The sequence below is a fragment of the Coregonus clupeaformis genome, chromosome 35 (genome assembly GCF_020615455.1).
Source record: "Coregonus clupeaformis isolate EN_2021a chromosome 35, ASM2061545v1, whole genome shotgun sequence".
In the NCBI taxonomy this organism is placed as follows: domain Eukaryota; kingdom Metazoa; phylum Chordata; class Actinopteri; order Salmoniformes; family Salmonidae; genus Coregonus; species Coregonus clupeaformis.
Genome location: NC_059226.1, coordinates 31,274,417 through 31,293,099, shown reverse-complemented (window position 1 = coordinate 31,293,099; position 18,683 = coordinate 31,274,417). Strand labels below are relative to the sequence as shown.

At 43.2% G+C, this 18,683-nt stretch overlaps 1 protein-coding gene across 1 annotated transcript in view; it reads right to left on the bottom strand.

The window, feature by feature from the left end:
• The window catches only part of LOC121551380 (cytohesin-3), a 56,706-nt gene that overhangs the window by 11,799 nt on the left and 26,224 nt on the right, over nt 1–18,683 (bottom strand). The window contains exons 2-9 of the mRNA XM_041864001.2: nt 9,251–9,333; nt 8,971–9,035; nt 8,206–8,272; nt 7,489–7,607; nt 6,616–6,696; nt 6,167–6,279; nt 4,159–4,307; nt 3,261–3,372 (exon numbers count right to left, since the gene is read on the bottom strand). Coding sequence (XP_041719935.1) covers nt 3,261–3,372; nt 4,159–4,307; nt 6,167–6,279; nt 6,616–6,696; nt 7,489–7,607; nt 8,206–8,272; nt 8,971–9,035; nt 9,251–9,333 — 789 coding nt within the window. The remainder of the gene's footprint in view (nt 1–3,260; nt 3,373–4,158; nt 4,308–6,166; nt 6,280–6,615; nt 6,697–7,488; nt 7,608–8,205; nt 8,273–8,970; nt 9,036–9,250; nt 9,334–18,683) is intronic.

The window sequence follows — 18,683 nt, the reverse complement described above, 5'->3', positions numbered from 1 at the left end:
GAACAAATAATGCAACAAATATTGTGGTTAAACTCAAATATACTAATTGATAAAAAACCGTAATTTTTTGACATTTCTGTTTTTTTTAAAGGTATAATCTTCGTAAATTACATCATCAGTAGGACTGGTGGAGTTATGTCGCACATGCAGCTAACAAAAACATGTCTGCTCTACCCAAAATTACAACCAAATAATTGCAGCATTACCGCAAAAATGGAAGAGGAAAGTGGGGGAAAAAGTAAGGAACTTGTCTGTCAGCCTTGCATTAAAGAACATAATTGGTTAAAGAAAACTGTGATAAATAAAACAAAGTTTAATTTAAGGACCAAAGGATTGACAGCCGTCCCATATAGATTGCAAAATTGTTGGGAAGAGATTTTTGATGTACCGATCCCATGGCATAGTGTTTATGGTAGTGTATACGCAATTATTATATATAATTCTTGCTATCAATAGAATGTTATTTATATGTATGTGTATGTGTATATATGTATGTATGTATGTATGTATGTATGTATGTATGTATGTATGTATGTATGTATGTATGTATGTATGTATGTATGTATGTATGTATGTATGTATGTATGTATGTATGTATGTATGTATGTATGTATGTATGTGTATATATATATATATATATATATATATATATATATATATATATATATACAGTGGGGGAAAAAAGTATTTAGTCAGCCACCAATTGTGCAAGTTCTCCCACTTAAAAAGATGAGAGAGGCCTGTACTTTTCATTATAGGTACACATCAACTATGACAGACAAATTGAGAAAATAAAATCCAGAAAATCACATTGTAGGATTTTTAATGAATTTATTTGCAAATTATGGTGGAAAATAAGTATTTGGTCACCTACAAACAAGCAAGATTTCTGGCTCTCACAGACCTGTAACTTCTTCTTTAAGAGGCTCCTCTGTCCTCCACTCGTTACCTGTATTAATGGCACCTGTTTGAACTTGTTATCAGTATAAAAGACACCTGTCCACAACCTCAAACAGTCACACTCCAAACTCCACTATGGCCAAGACCAAAGAGCTGTCAAAGGACACCAGAAACAAAATTGTAGACCTGCACCAGGCTGGAAAGACTGAATCTGCAATAGGTAAGCAGCTTGGTTTGAAGAAATCAACTGTGGGAGCAATTATTAGGAAATGGAAGACATACAAGACCACTGATAATCTCCCTCGATCTGGGGCTCCACGCAAGATCTCACCCCGTGGGGTCAAAATGATCACAAGAACGGTGAGCAAAAATCCCAGAACCACACGGGGGACCTAGTGAATGACCTGCAGAGAGCTGGGACCAAAGTAACAAAGCCTACCATCAGTAACACACTACGCCGCCAGGGACTCAAATCCTGCAGTAACAGACGTGTCCCCCTGCTTAAGCCAGTACATGTCCAGGCCCATCTGAAGTTTGCTAGAGTGCATTTGGATGATCCAGAAGAGGACTGGGAGAATGTCATATGGTCAGATGAAACCAAAATATAACTTTTTGGTAAAAACTCAACTCGTCGTGTTTGGAGGACAAAGAATGCTGAGTTGCATCCAAAGAACACCATACCTACTGTGAAGCATGGGGGTGGAAACATCATGCTTTGGGGCTGTTTTTCTGCAAAGGGACCAGGACGACTGATCCGTGTAAAGGAAAGAATGAATGGGGCCATGTATCGTGAGATTTTGAGTGAAAACCTCCTTCCATCAGCAAGGGCATTGAAGATGAAACGTGGCTGGGTCTTTCAGCATGACAATGATCCCAAACACACCGCCCGGGCAATGAAGGAGTGGCTTCGTAAGAAGCATTTCAAGGTCCTGGAGTGGCCTAGCCAGTCTCCAGATCTCAACCCCATAGAAAATCTTTGGAGGGAGTTGAAAGTCCGTGTTGCCCAGCGACAGCCCCAAAACATCACTGCTCTAGAGGAGATCTGCATGGAGGAATGGGCCAAAATACCAGCAACAGTGTGTGAAAACCTTGTGAAGACTTACAGAAAACGTTTGCCCTGTGTCATTGCCAACAAAGGGTATATAACAAAGTATTGAGAAACTTTTTGTTATTGACCAAATACTTATTTTCCACCATAATTTGCAAATAAATTCATAAAAAATCCTACAATGTGATTTTCTGGATTTGTTTTCTCATTTTGTCTTTCATAGCTGACGTGTACCTATGATGAAAATTACAGGCCTCTCTCATCTTTTTAAGTGGGAGAACTTGCACAATTGGTGGCTGACTAAATACTTTTTTCCCCCACTGTATATATATGCTAGGGAAAAAAACATATGGTGGAAATAAAAAATACAAAAATAAAAAGATATCACACCGAGATAATGTTGGGAGGAGGAAGGGGAGGCAAGGGATGACAATCAAAACCCCATGTAAACAAATAAAAACATTAAAAAACATGGGAGAGAAACAATAGAGAAAAATGTGATTAGAGGGTAAAAATGTGGGAAACTGCACTACTATATTTAGGAAGGAGAGAGCTCGGTATAATATAAAACAAAAAAATGAGTGTCTTTGAGTGTTGCTATGACACCCGTCAGTTCCACAGCCCCTGGTTATTTTGTGAGCAATGCATTGTGGGAGAGCTGATGATGACCGCTCCCTCAATTAATGCTGCAACCATGGTAACAGGTCAGCTTGACAGCATGTAGAGAGACATTGCTACCTGTCTCTGGGTCATACAGTTTAATGTTACTAACAGTTGTGACCTCAAATGCACCTTATCATGTTGATTTACCATGGTGATTCATTCAACTTCAACATCAACATACAACCATTTATATAAAATCCTGCTCAAATATACTTTAAACTGGCCAAAGATTGTGAAATATTTATTCCTGAATCTTCAACATCCTGAAAACCTTGAATCCGGAGGTTTAAAATAGACAACACTACACATAACAGCCCACTGCGTGAGAACACTGAACCCTGTTCATATTGTATCAACAAGACGTGAGTCATGCAGCAGAACACATTGCTTGAGTGACTGCAACATTACAGTCTACAGCTAAATCTGGATTTTAGCTGCAAGGGTCAGCCAGTGAAATAATGTACTGGTTCATAGCAGGAGATTGGTGTAAGAGGAACCAAAAACCGTGCATAGCAATAGCATAGCACTTAGAATGCATCTACAATACATTGCTACATTATAAGTGGTATGCTAGTGGAGATATTGGAACAGAGAGGTGGGTGTCATGCAGGCATTCTTAGTATGGGACTGCATTCTCATCTCTACTAACCCAGTTTGAGCAGCCATCCTTCTCTGTCTGGGTTGAAGAACGTGTGAGTCAGGTCGTTCCCATCATCCTCTGGGATCTTAAAGGGTTCACTCTTAATGCTCTCATAGAGATTCTGGAGATGAGAGAGAGAGGGATGAGGAGGGAGTGATGGGGAGAGAGAGAAGGGGAGAGGGGAAAAGCATTGGGAAAGAGGGGGGGAAGAGGGGGATAGAGAGAGTGAGAGAGAGATAGAGATAGATAGAGATAGAGATAGATAGAGAGAGAGAGAGAGAGAGAGAGAGAGAGAGAGAGAGAGAGAGAGAGAGAGAGAGAGAGAGAGAGAGAGGGTAATGGTGATGGGGAAAAGGGGGTGGAAAGCAATAGTGTTCAGCTCATAACACTTGCAAATGAACACCCACACCCACCCCTCTCCCCCTGCATCTTCTAACAGCCATCCCGGTCCATCACTAAATCAACAGTGCATAAAACATGACGGAACAAGATTCTATTAAGGAGTTCTTAGAAAAGAAAAGTGTCGGATGCTGTGCTCATTCGTTGGGTCTGAAACTGGATGCTAAACACTGGGACACATTTGACAATCTGAGTTACAACTTTGAGAACTGTTGGGAGAGAAAGGAACAACAAGCCAACTGCAAGAAGTGTTATGTGTGTGCCCTTTTGAACTGCGGTTGAGCTGAAGGCTGTGTGATTATCTCTCTGAGCTTGTTAGATGATATGTTCATCATTAGCATTACTGGCTTGAAAGAAGAGCACATTAGATGAGCTAGCATTTTGCTACAGTATCACCCTTGATAGAAGAGAGTAAAGCTTCTACATGACATAGTACACACACAAACACAGACACACACACAGTCATCAACCATACCCAACCCCCCACACACCAAACATTCACTCTCACCCTGAGTAGGTCCTCTGGTAGGTCTCCTCCCTCGTTGATGCCTCTGTTCATGGAGATGAATCTCTCTACGGGTGGCTTGTCTCTGACGTTGGGGTTGTGAAGGCTGGTGTTCAACATGATGACGGCGAAGGACAGGACATAACACGTGTCTGGGGAGGACAGCAGAGAGAGGAGGTGATAAGTGTGTGTGGGAGGAGGGGTTGGGAGGGAGGGATTGTGTGTGTGTGGGGGGGGGTCGGTGAGTGTGTGTGCTCACAAACACTTCCCCACCCATGCCGCTATGACTTTGCAGTCATTACTCTACCACCCACTATCCCCACCCCCGCCACACACACACCACCCCACTCTGTTCTATAACCCCTGGCCTTTTTAACCCGGTGTGTGTCAGAGCACCAGTCCCCAGAGGGACCCAGCAGAAGCAGCTATAACTAAGTCTGCGTGTGTCACCACTGCAACACATCCATATTCATGAGGCCAAGCCCACACATCATTCATCAACCCTCCACTGGTTACTGGGACAGGGGACACAACACTGCAGATATAACATAGAGCTGACTTGGCATGTACTCTGTGGTACATGAGACACAATATCATATATGTTCTAGACAATAAATTTCTATCTGAATGTTCTGTAACAGGCCTCTGGTTGTTTAAGGAGATGTAGGGGAGAGGGACAGAACATTGCAGATAGAAATTACACATATAGACCTGACATGATCCCCTATGGACAGACACAATTATATTTCTTCTACACAATATATTTATATCTGAAAATTCTGAGCAGGACCTTGGATAGAACGGGAAATTGACGATGGTAGGGGGCAGAGATGATGGTAGGGGACAGAGATGATGGTAGGGGACAGAGATGATGGTAGGGGACATTGATGATGGTAGGGGACAGAGATGATGGTAGGGGACATTGATGATGGTAGGGGACAGAGATGATGGTAGGGGACAGAGATGATGGTAGGGGACATTGATGATGGTAGGGGACATTGATGATGGTAGGGGACATAGATGATGGTAGGGGACAGAGATGATGGTAGGGGACAGAGATGATGGTAGGGGACAGAGATGATGGTAGGGGACACTGATGATGGTAGGGGACATTGATGATGGTAGGGGACAGAGATGATGGTAGGGGACATTGATGATGGTAGGGGACAGAGATGATGGTAGGGGACATTGATGATGGTAGGGGACACTGATGATGGTAGGGGACAGAGATGATGGTAGGGGACAGAGATGATGGTAGGGGACAGAGATGATGGTAGGGGACATTGATGATGGTAGGGGACAGAGATGATGGTAGGGGACATTGATGATGGTAGGGGACATTGATGATGGTAGGGGACATTGATGATGGTAGGGGACAGAGATGATGGTAGGGGACATTGATGATGGTAGGGGACAGAGATGATGGTAGGGGACAGAGATGATGGTAGGGGACAGAGATGATGGTAGGGGACAGAGATGATGGTAAGGGACAGAGATGATGGTAGGGGACAGAGATGATGGAGGGGACAGAGACAACGTATGGCCAGAGCATACCTCACTAGTCACTAATGACCCTCTGTTATTGACCAGTGATCAAAGTCATTATTAGAGGAGCCATGCCAGTAGTGATGACACAGCAACAATGAACCGCCGGTCTGTCAGCAACAATGGCCAGTGATGCATTAAGTCATCAGACAGAGAGTCAAGTGAGTATACGTTTATTTTTATTTTTTATTAGTAATAGCAATTCAAGACTTGCTTTTCCACAAAAATAAATGTAAATGTAGGGTTGGGTTGGGTATTGTAGAGGTTTTATAGAGCGACTCCATTCCATCTAAAGACGTATAGCATGTAAAACATTTACTATACAACAAAGACTGGTTTTAGGACCAGAGAGTTCTGGAGTGGAGCTATAAAGTAGAGCGACAGGGAGACTGACACATTGATCTAAGGCAGGGGCGGTCTAGCGCTCCCCTTTACGACAGAGTACGACCAGTGTGTGTGTGTGTACCTGTGGATTGGAAGACACCGGGGTTGCAGGAGCAGTACCGCGAGGCGAAGGCCTCCATCATACGATCGATCTTCTGAGCCTCACCAGGCAGTCTGAAACTCCACAGAAACTGTCTGCACCGGCAGAGAGAAAGAGCGAGAGAGAGAGAGAGAGGGAGAGTGAGGGAGAGACAGAGACAGAGACAGAAACAGAGATGTGAGGAGAGAAAGTGAGAGAGAGACAGAGAGGGAGAGAGAGAGCGAGAGAGCGTGCGAGAGAGCGAGAGAGCGTGCGATACAGAGAGAACACAGGAAAACCAATGAGAAAGGCTCCAAAAGTGTCTTGAAAGCAGGACATCATCATAAAGCGTATTGACTGCACATGATCAATAATAAATACTACTATAATATTTAAAACATGTGATTGAACTGCTGGGAATCTTGGTACAGTAATATGCAGAGACAGCTCACCGTAAAGCCTGTACGAGGTTGAGATCTGCAAATTCATGAAGGTCTACGAACGCCTGCAAGACCTTGAGGTTGAAGTCGTCCCTGGGAGAGATGAGGAACGTACAGTATGTCAGGTTCTCAGATTCAGGTCAGGAAATGTCTGGTATTCAGTGTTAGTCAAGATCAGTCTAGCACTGCCAAAATGGAACTATAAGCAACGTTTATTTCAATCCCTCTAGTAACTGAAAGGTCTGTTAGGGGAGAGGCCCTTTTTAAACCCACCTCCACCCCCTCTCTAGATTATGACTCTATCAAACCATTATACAATAGGACAACACTGTGGGTAGTAATAAATTGCTATTTGTTTGTGTTACAAAAATCGCATACAACCAACTTGTTAACATACAATATGTTGCTGTGTTCAGAGGACTTTTCTATCCCAGCCACAGAGCCAGACTGCTCTGCTCTGTCTGTTGCTACACAGGTTGTTTTGACAGTCACATCCCTGCGAGGTGTCCCACATGTCGGAGATAAGAAACAAATGTAGCCAGGCAGTTTTACTGGCATGGCCCCCTGTCTACTATCGCCGCTGTGCTCCGTAAATCCAGACAATCCATTTCCTGAGGCTTTATGCCCGGGCTTATACACGCACAAAGGGAGAAATCTCACTGAGAGATGGACAGAGTGTAGGAAAGAGAAAGGGAGGGGGAGAAGGGTGAAGGGAGCAAGTGAGATGGGGAGTGAGGGAGAAAGAGAGGTAGAGGGGAAAAGATGGAGAGCGAGCGAGCGAGCGAGAGAGAGAGAGAGAGAGAGAGAGAGAGAGAGAGAGAGAGAGAGAGAGAGAGAGAGAGAGAGAGAGAGATGAAAACAGAGGAGGTTAGAGCAGTGTGTTACCTCTCTCCTAAGTAGTCCCCTATGACAGTTTTGTTGAGGCCCTCTCCTTTGTAGAGGAACTGGGATACGTCCTCAGGAGTGTGCTGAAGAAGGTCGTTCTCCAACAGAAACTGGATCCCCTGGAAGACACACACAGTTTGGTTAGCACTCCAAGCTACACCTACACACACACACACACACACACACACACACACACACACACACACACACACACACACACACACACACACACACACACACGGTTATCTGTATTGACCTGAAGAAGAGCTAGGAGGCGTTACTATAAGTAATTTATACAGATAACACAACACAACCAGATAACATCTTCGATGGGATGGCCATGGCTTATAGTTTAAGCTTTTCTACATTGATAAAGGAGGCATAACAGGTACACATCTAAGTTAATATCTATTTTTATAGGTATCATAAAACATTCAATAAATAAGTCAATAACACCAGATTAACGTCAGTGCAAGTAGGGCTCCCGAGTGGCGCAGTGGTCTAAGGCACTGCATCTCAGTGCTTGAGGAGTCGCTACAGACCCCCTGGTTCGATTCCAGGCTGTATCACAACCGGCCGTGATTGGGAGTCCCATAGGGCAGCGCACAATTGGCCCAGCGTCATCCGGGTTTGGCCGGTGTAGGCCGTCATTGTAAATAAAAATTTGCCTAGTTAAATAAAGGTATAAAATGTATTTAGCATGGACTTTAGACAAACCTTTTTGGGGTCCATGTTGAACTTCTTCCTTCCCATGGCGATCTGTTTATTTCTTTGGGTTGTTTTACTGTGATTGGACAGAGCAGAGAGATCCATCAGTTCTCTAGAACAGGTGTGGCATTATCAACAACTGACGCCTGTATTTGTTCACCAAGTCAACTGTCAGGTTTGTGTATTTTCTACAGTATTTGTGGTGGTGAGTTTACACTGTTAGTTTACATAGGGGTGGGTTCAGGAGAAATTCAGGTGGATTCAGTTATTATTGTTCTGAGTCAGCTATGAATATGAGAATGTATAAATCCTCTTAAAACAATTATCTTTGACTTATCTTTCCATTTGGATTGCAGTTTGTTGCACCTACTAACTGAAAAAATTATGAAAACCTTATGCCTCTTTCTTTGTGTGTGTGTTGTGTGTTTGCATTATTGCATGTGTGTATACTGTGTACTCCCTGTGTTCCCAAAATAGCTTGACCCATTCCCCAGCTGCACCGGAGACACACAAAGGCTAAATCCACACTAACACACGTTCTCTCCACCTCTTCACCAATGAGCCCTGAACAGCCAATCAGTTGTCAGTCCCTGAATAGGAGCGTTTGTGGGGCGTTTAGCAAATGTTTTGGCCGAGGGGACGGCTCAGCTCCACAAACAAAGATGGATTATTAACACACACTGGGACAGGTGTGTGGCTGGATGAATTGGAGAGGAGAGGAGACGAGCTAGAAGAGGAGAGGGGTGTTGATGAGGGGGGTGGGGTGTTACTCACCTCTCCCCCACGCAGGTTAGCTGCTCGATCTCAGTCATCACCTCCGCAATCTCAAACTTCAACCGCTGCCAAGAGGATTAGAGGGAGAATTAGCTGGGTTGAATTCACCACTGAACTGTAGTTGTTTTAGCAGTGCATTATAAATCAACTTAAACAGACTCAATGTAAGTCGTTAGAGTCAAAGTAACATTTTAACCACCCACATAATGTCATATCATATCAAGTGATATCTTTATAAAAATATAAAATCTTTATATTTATTTTCATTTTCTTGACTCACCTCAATGTCATCCAGTAGCTCTTTTTTCCTGCGTCGTATGTTTGACAGCTCATCTCTCTCTTCCAAGGAGAGGTCTTCAGGTACTGTGAGAAAGAGAAAGAGAGAGAGAGAGAGAGAGAGAGAGAGAGAGAGAGAGAGAGAGAGAGAGAGAGAGAGAGAGAGAGAGAGAGAGAGAGAGAGAGAGAATATATATGTAGAGATCTGTAAGTATGGGATTACGATACAATCACTTACACACATAGTCACTAGTCAGACAATCCCATGGATTAAGAAGTGATAGCTAGTGTGATGTAAATCAACACACAAGGCTGACAAAACCACAGATCTAGGATCAAATTAGTGTAACCCCAATCCTAAACCTAACCATTAGGGGGATGGAAAATAATCTGACCCTGGATCTGTGGTAAGGGACAAGTTCCAGTTCCACCTACTCCTAAATCATCACATAATTCTCTGCCTTCTCTAGCAGTATACTGGAATGAAACTTCTGAGAGCTCTTGACTTCCTCTCTGGCAAAAGGAAAACTCCTCCATAAATTACAACCAAACCGCCAGGACCTTGGACCCCCCCGCCACCCCCTTTTGCCCACAGAACAGCCTCAATTCATCGGGGCATGGACTCTACAAGGTGTTGAAAGCGTTCCACAAGGATGCTGGCCGCTGTTGATTCCAATACTTCCCACAGTTACAGTGAGGGAAAAAAGTATTTGATCCCCTGCTGATTTTGTACGTTTGCCCACTGACAAAGAAATGATCAGTCTATAATTTTAATGGTAGGTTTATTGGAACAGTGAGAGACAGAATAACAACAAAAAAATCCAGAAAAACGCATGTCAAAAATGTTATAAATTGATTTGCATTTTAATGAGGGAAATAAGTATTTGACCCCCTCTCAATGAGAACGATTTCTGGCTCCCAGGTGTCTTTTATACAGGTAACGAGCTGAGATTAGGAGCACACTCTTAAAGGGAGTGCTCCTAATCTCAGTTTGTTACCTGTATAAAAGACACCTGTCCACAGAAGCAATCAATCAATCAGATTTCAATCTCTCCACCATGGCCAAGACCAAAGAGCTCTCCAACGATGTCAGGGACAAGATTGTAGACCTACACAAGGCTGGAATGGGCTACAAGACCATCGCCAAGCAGCTTGGTGAGAAGGTGACAACAGTTGGTGCGATTATTCGCAAATGGAAGAAACACAAAAGAACTGTCAATCTCCTTCGGCCTGGGGCTCCATGCAAGATCTCACCTCGTGGAGTTGCAATGATCATGAGAACGGTGAGGAATCAGCCCAGAACTACACGGGAGGATCTTGTCAATGATCTCAAGGCAGCTGGGACCATTGTCACCAAGAAAACAATTGGTAACACACTACGCCGTGAAGGACTGAAATCCTACAGCGCTTGCAAGGTCCCCCAGCTCAAGAAAGCACATATACATGCCCGTCTGAAGGTTGCCAATTAACATCTGAATGATTCAGAGGAGAACTGGGTGAAAGTGTTGTGGTCAGATGAGACCAAAATCGAGCTCTTTGGCATCAACTCAACTCGCTGTGTTTGGAGGAGGAGGAATGCTGCCTATGACCCCAAGAACACCATCCCCACCGTCAAACATGGAGGTGGAAACATTATGCTTTGGGGGTGTTTTTCTGCTAAGGGGACAGGACAACTTCACCGCATCAAAGGGACGATGGACAGGGCCATATACCGGGTGAGAACCTCCTTCCCTCAGCCAGGGCATTGAAAATGGGTCGTGGATGGGTATTCCAGCATGACAGTGACCCAAAACACACGGCCAACGCAACAAAGGAGTGGCTCAAGAAGAAGCACATTAAGGTCCTGGAGTGGCCTAGCCAGTCTCCAGACCTTAATCCCATAGAAAATCTGTGGAGGGAGCTGAATGTCCGAGTTGCCAAACATCAGCCTCGAAACCTTATTGACTTGGAGAAGATTTGCAAAGAGGAGTGGGACAAAATCCCTCCTGAGATGTGTGCAAACCTGGTGGCCAACTACAAGAAACATCTGACCTCTGTGATTGCCAACAAGGGTTTTGCCACCAAGTACTAAGTCATGTTTTGCAGAGGGGTCAAATAATTATTTCCCTCATTAAAATGCAAATCAATTTATAACATTTTTAACATGCGTTTTTCTGGATTTTTTTGTTGTTATTCTGTCTCTCACTGTTCAAATAAACCTACCATTAAAATTATAGACTGATCATTTCTTTGTCAGTGGGCAAACGTACAAAATCAGCAGGGGATCAAATACTTTTTTCCCTCACGGTATGTCAAGTTGGATGAATGTCCTTTGGGTGGTGGACCATTCTTGATACACACGGGAAACCCAGCAGCGTTGCAGTTCTTGACACACTCAAACCGGTGCGCCTGGCACCTACTACCGTACCCTGTTCAAAGGCACTGAAATCTTTTGTCTTGCGCATTCACCCTCTGAATGGCACACATACACAACCCATGTCTCATCCATCTTTAACATGTCTTCTCCCCTTCATCTACACTGATTGAAGTGGATTTACAAAAAGGGGGTGCAACTCAATATTAGGAAGGTGTTCCTAATGATTTGTACACCCAGTGAAGCGAGAGGGGAGAAACAAAGAAATGGAGTAGATACAGAGAGAAGGGAGAAAAGAGAGAGTGTGACAAAGCGAGAGAGAGGAGATACAGTGGGGCAAAAAAGTATTTAGTCAGCCACCAATTGTGCAAGTTCTCCCACTTAAAAAGATGAGAGAGGCCTGTAATTTTCATCATAGGTACACGTCAACTATGACAGACAAATTGAGGAAAAAAAATCCAGAAAATCCCATTGTAGGATTTTTTAATGAATTTATTTGCAAATTATGGTGGAAAATAAGTATTTGGTCACCTACAAACAAGCAAGATTTCTGGCTCTCACAGACCTGTAACTTCTTCTTTCAGAGGCTCCTCTGTCCTCCACTCGTTACCTGTATTAATGGCACCTGTTTGAACTTGTTATCAGTATAAAATACACCTGTCCACAACCTCAAACAGTCACACTCCAAACTTCACAATGGCCAAGACCAAAGAGCTGTCAAAGGACACCAAAAACAAAATTGTAGACCTGCACCAGGCTGGGAAGACTGAATCTGCAATAGGTAAGCAGCTTGGTTTGAAGAAATCAACTGTGGGAGCAATTATTAGGAAATGGAAGACATACAAGACCACTGATAATCTCCCCTCGATCTGGGGCTCCACGCAAGATCTCACCCCGTGGGGTCAAAATGATCACAAGAACGGTGAGCAAAAATCCCAGAACCACACGGGGGGACCTAGTGAATGACCTGCAGAGAGCTGGGACCAAAGTAACAAAGCCAACCATCAGTAACACACTACGCCGCCAGGGACTCAAATCCTGCAGTGCGAGACGTGTCCCCCTGCTTAAGCCAGTACATGTCCAGGCCCGTCTGAAGTGCATTTGGATGATCCAGAAGAGGATTGGGAGAATGTCATATGGTCAGATGAAACCAAAATATAACTTTTTGGTAAAAACTCAACTCGTCATGTTTGGAGGACAAAGAATGCTGAGTTGCATCCAAAGAACACCATACCTACTGTGAAGCATGGGGTTGGAAACATCATGCTTTGGGGCTGTTTTTCTGCAAAGGGACCAGGGACGACTGATCCGTGTAAAGGAAAGAATGAATGGGGCCATGTATCGTGAGATTTTGAGTGAAACCCTCCTTCCATCAGTAAGGGCATTGAAGATGAAACGTGGCTGGGTCTTTCAGCATGACAATGATCCCAAACACACCGCCCGGGCAACGAAGGAGTGGCTTCGTAAGAAGCATTTCAAGGTCCTGGAGTGGCCTAGCCAGTCTCCAGATCTCAACCCCATAGAAAATCTTTGGAGGGAGTTGAAAGTCTGTGTTGCCCAGCGACAGCCCCAAAACATCACTGCTCTAGAGGAGATCTGCATGGAGGAATGGGCCAAAATACCAGCAACAGTGTGTGAAAACCTTGTGAAGACTTACAGAAAACGTTTGACCTGTGTCATTGCCAACAAAGGGTATATAACAAAGTATTGAGAAACTTTTGTTATTGACCAAATACTTATTTTCCACCATAATATGCCAATAAATTCATTAAAAATCCTACAACGTGATTTTCTGGATTTTTTTTTCTCATTTTGTCTGTCATAGTTGACGTGTACCTATGATGAAAATTACAGGCCTCTCTCATCTTTTTAAGTGGGAGAACTTGCACAATTGGTGGCTGACTAAATACTTTTTTTCCCCACTGTATATATTACAGACAGATAGAGAGAGAGATAGCAAGAGGGGGACAGAGAGAGATCAATAAAAAACTGACGATAGATACCACTACCACAAGACAGCCAAGCTCAGAGAGAGAGAGAGAGAGAGAAGAGTGATAGAAGAGAGAGAGAATATAGAAAGAGAAGAGAGAAAGAAGAGAGAGAGAGAAGATAGTGAGAGAGAAGAGAGAGAGAAGAGAGAGAGAATATAGAAAGAGAAGAGAGAAAGAAGAGAGAGAGAAGATAGAGAGAGAGAAGAGAGAGAGAAGAGATAAAGAGAGAGAGAAGAGAGAGAGAGAAGAGACAGAAAGGAGAGAGAGAAGATAGAGTGAGAGAAGAGAGAGAGAGAAAGAAGAGAGAGAGAGAAAGAAGAGAGAGAGAAAAGAGAGAGAAAAAATAAAGAGAGTTCCAGTTCCACCTACTCCTAAATCAACACATAATTCTCTGCCTTCTCTAGCAGTATACTGGAATGAAACTTCTGAGAGCTCTTGACTTCCTCTCTGGCAAAAGGAAAACTCCTCCATAAATTACAACCAAACCGCCAGGACCTTGGACCCCTCCCCCCCTCCCCCCCTCCACACACACACACACACACACACACTAAAGCAGGCAGGCAAACACACACACACACCAGCACTAAACATCTGCTAAATCGTGCATCGTCCAATATTAGTTCTCAGATAGTCTGCTTCCTCATTTGAGGTAATTAGTACCACAGAGATACCTGGGCCACATGCAAACCCCTTCACACACACACACATACACACACACACACACACACACACAGGTATCATATAACATACGTGTTTGACTGTACTGTATGTGAACTGAGCACCCAGTGGCAAATCATACAGAGACACTCTGACATTTACACATTTATTGTATTCAATAAGGAGGCTCCCCAGTCCATCCTACTTATCCCTCCGTTTACCAGCAGCATGTACATCAACCTTTCTCTCCAGACCTCTCTCTGAGGACAGCCTCCACTACCTCCTCCTCCTTTCACACACCGGCGCTCTTACAAATGAGCCGCCGACTACCTGTTTGAAAGCAGGCAGAGAGGCAGGCATGCTCAGGCTCACAGGATGTAGGTCATTTTCACGTCCAGAGCCGTAGCAGATTGTGCTTTTCTACGCCGCGCATTCGCCTCGCCAGCTCTCTCTCTCTATCCATCCTATGGCTTGGAGTGGAGGGGGGAGGAGAGTGGAGGGGGGAGGAGAGTGGAGGGGGAGGAGAGTGGAGGGGGAGGAGAGTGGATGTCAAATCCTAGCTGATTCATAGAGATAAGCAGCTTTACCATTCAGATTTTTTCCCTCCTTTCTCTTTCTCTTCTCTCCTTCCATTGTCAACAGATATTGACTTGTCTTGTTTTCTCTCTCTGTAAAGACAAAGTGACAGAGATACCATAGACCATTAAGTCAGGATGGGATGGTGTCGACTCTCGGTGGCTTCTTATCACGGACGAGCAGCCAATCAGAGCCAAACGCAGATGGGTGACAGAGGAAGAGGATCTCATAAGTGTGTGATCATTTCCTCTCACGGCCGAGTGGACCCACTCAAAGTCTCTGACTGACTTCTACAGTGAAACAGAGTGGAGGGAAGCACACTGAGTGTACAAAACATTAGGAACACCTTCCTAATATTGAGTTGCACCCCCTTTTGCCCTCAGAACAGCCTCAATTCATCGGGGCATGGACTCTTCAAGGTGTTCAAAGCATTCCACAAGGATGCTGGCCGCTGTTGATTCCAATACTTCCCACAGTTATGTCAAGTTGGATGAATGTCCTTTGGGTGGTGGACCATTCTTGATACACACGGGAAACCCAGCAGCGTTGCAGTTCTTGACACACTCAAACCGGTGCGCCTGGCACCTACTACCGTACCCTGTTCAAAGGCACTGAAATCTTTTGTCTTGCGCATTCACCCTCTGAATGGCACATATACACAACCCATGTCTCATCCATCTTTAACATGTCTTCTCCCCTTCATCTACACTGATTGAAGTGGATTTACAAAAAGGGGGTGCAACTCAATATTAGGAAGGTGTTCCTAATGATTTGTACACCCAGTGAAGCGAGAGGGGAGAAACAAAGAAATGGAGTAGATACAGAGAGAAGGGAGAAAAGAGAAAGTGTGACAAAGCGAGAGAGAGGAGATATATATTACAGACAGATAGAGAGAGAGATAGCAAGAGGGGGACAGAGAGAGATCAATAAAAAACAGACGATAGATACCACTACCACAAGACAGCCAAGCTCAGAGAGAGAGAGAGAGAAGAGTGATAGAAGAGAGAGAGAATATAGAAAGAGAAGAGAGAAAGAAGAGAGAGAGAGAAGATAGTGAGAGAGAAGAGAGAGAGAAGAGAGAGAGAAGAGAGATAGAAGAGAGAGATAGAAGAGAGAGAGAAGAGAAAGAAAGGAGAGAGAGAAGATAGAGAGGAGAGAGCGAGAGGAGAGAAGAGAGAGAGAGAAAGAGAAGAGAGAGAAGATAGAGAAGAGAGAGAGAGAGAGAGAAGATAAAAGAAGAGAAGATAAAAGAAGAGAAGAGAGAGAGAGCGTTCTCTTCTCCGTGTTACTCTGGCTCTTTAACCAGGCCCATAAAGCCAGTATTTGTAGAGCAGATCGCCCCCCCCCAGGCAACCTATGTCTCTAATGCGCAAAGCAGAGCGCCATCCCACCTACTTTCCCTCAAAAAACCCACTCACCCAAAAGAAAGGGACAAATTGTCTGGGATTGATGGCTGCTGTGTTCAGTGACAATCCCCCTGCTGTGTGAATGCATGTGGAAACGCTGGGTAATCTGATATCATCATTGTGGATGAACTGCTACTTTAGGCTATACACCGTCAGCCTGAGTATCTAATGCATTATACATGAACGATATGTGTGTGTGTGTGTGTGTTTGTGCTTGTGTGCATCCCTCTCTTCCACCTCCCGTCTGACTCCCTTCCTCCTTTCCTCTCCTCTCTACCATGACCAGCCACCTCAATGTGACCTCCAAGGGTCAACGAGGGCACAGAGGTGAGAGGTCAGACACCCCTGTCTAGCCAGGGTCAAAGTGCTACTGAACGGTCACTTAAGGAACTCACTGTTGCAGTGTAATCAATTATATTATTTGTCCAAAGTTTCACCGTTTTATCAAGTCTTTCTAATCATCTGTAGATGTCACGATCGTTGAGGGACGGGTCAGACCAAGGTGCAGCGTGGTATGCGTACATATTTATTAATGAAGATAAACACTTGACAAAACAACAAAAGCAACGTAACGTGAAGGCCTATGGGCTATACTCACAACAAGCCTAACAGGAACACAAACAAGATCCCACAACTAAGGTAGGCAACCAGGCTACTTAAGTATGATCCCCAATCAGAGACAACGAGCGACAGCTGCCTCTGATTGGGAATCACACCCGGCCAAACATAGAAATACAAATACTAGATCCAACAAATAAACTTATTAAAGAAAGATCAAGTGTAATATATTATAAAAATAAAGCAAACTGGATGGAATATGGGGAAAAATTCACAAAATTATTTTTTAATCTTCAACATAGGAATGCTACCAAAAATAATTTAATGAAATTGGTTACATTTACATTTACATTTTACATTTTTAGATGTTACAATTGACGGAGTCACCCATGATTCACCAAATGATATTTTGAAGGAGGAAACAAGGTACTTTAAGCATATGTTTTCTTTTCAGTCGCCTCCATCTCCTCTAACTGAAGCTAATTGTAGAGATTTTTTTTCTATTGATAATGTAAAATTAACAGCCATACAGAAAGACTCATGTGAAGGTGAAATTACAGAGGAACTTCTGGATGCAATTAAAGACTTTAATCCGGGAAAACTCCAGGGTTGTATGGCATACCAGTCGAGGTACACCAAACCTTTTTTGATATACTAAGAGGACCGTTATTAGCATGTTTTAATCACTCCTATGTAAATGGTAGATTATCTGACACTCAAGAAGAAGGTCTGATCTCATTATTACTGAAACAGGATACAAGTGGAAAATATAAAGATCCAGTCCATTAAAAACATTGGAGGCCCCGTACACCCTTACACTTCAAAATTCTAGCAAAATGTATAGCGCATAGAATTAAAAAGGTATTGTCGGATTTTATTCATTCTAATCAGACAGGTTTTTTACATGGAAGATACATTGGAGATAATATAAGGCAAGTATTGGAAACAATAGAACACTATGGAAAATATGGGAAACCAGGCCTGCTATTCATAGCAGACTTCGAAAAGGCATTTGATAAAGTACGACTGGGGTTTATATATAAATGCCTGGAGCATTTCAATTTTGGAGAATCTCTTATAAAATGGGTCAAAATCATGTATAGTAACCCTAGGTGTAAAATAGTAAATAATGGCTATTTCTCAGAAAGTTTTAAACTGTCAAGAGGCGTGAAACAAGGTTGTCCACTATCGGCATATCTATTTACATTTAAATTTTAGTCATTTAGCAGACGCTCTTATCCAGAGTGACTTACAGGAGCAATTAGGGTTAAGTGCCTTGCTTAAGGGCACATCGACAGATTTTTCACCTAGTCGGCTCGGGGATTAGAACCAGAGACCTTTCGGTTACTGGCACAACGCTCTTACCCACTACGCTACTTATTGTGGCCATCGAGGTGTTAGCTATTAAAATCAGATCCAATAATAATATCAGAGGATTAGAAATCCAGGGCTTAAAAACAAAGGTGTCATTGTACGCTGATGATTCATGTTTTCTTTTAAATCCACAACTAGAATCCCTCCACAGCCTCATAGAGGATCTAGATACATTTTCTAATCTCTCTGGATTTCAACCAAATTATGACAAATGTACTATATTACGTATTGGATCACTAAAAAATACAATTTTTACATTACCATGTAGTTTACCAATAAAATGGTCTGATGGTGATGTGGATATATTCAGAATACATATCCCAAAGGAAATAAATGATCTCACTTCAATAAATTTTAATTGAAAGTTAGCAAAAATAGATAAGATCTTGCTACCATGGAAAGGTAAATACCTGTCAATTTGTGGAAAAATCACCCTGATTAAATTATCCCAGTTTACCTATTTGCTTATGGTCTTGCCTACGCCTAGCGAACTGTTTTTTAAATTATATGAGAAAAAAATAT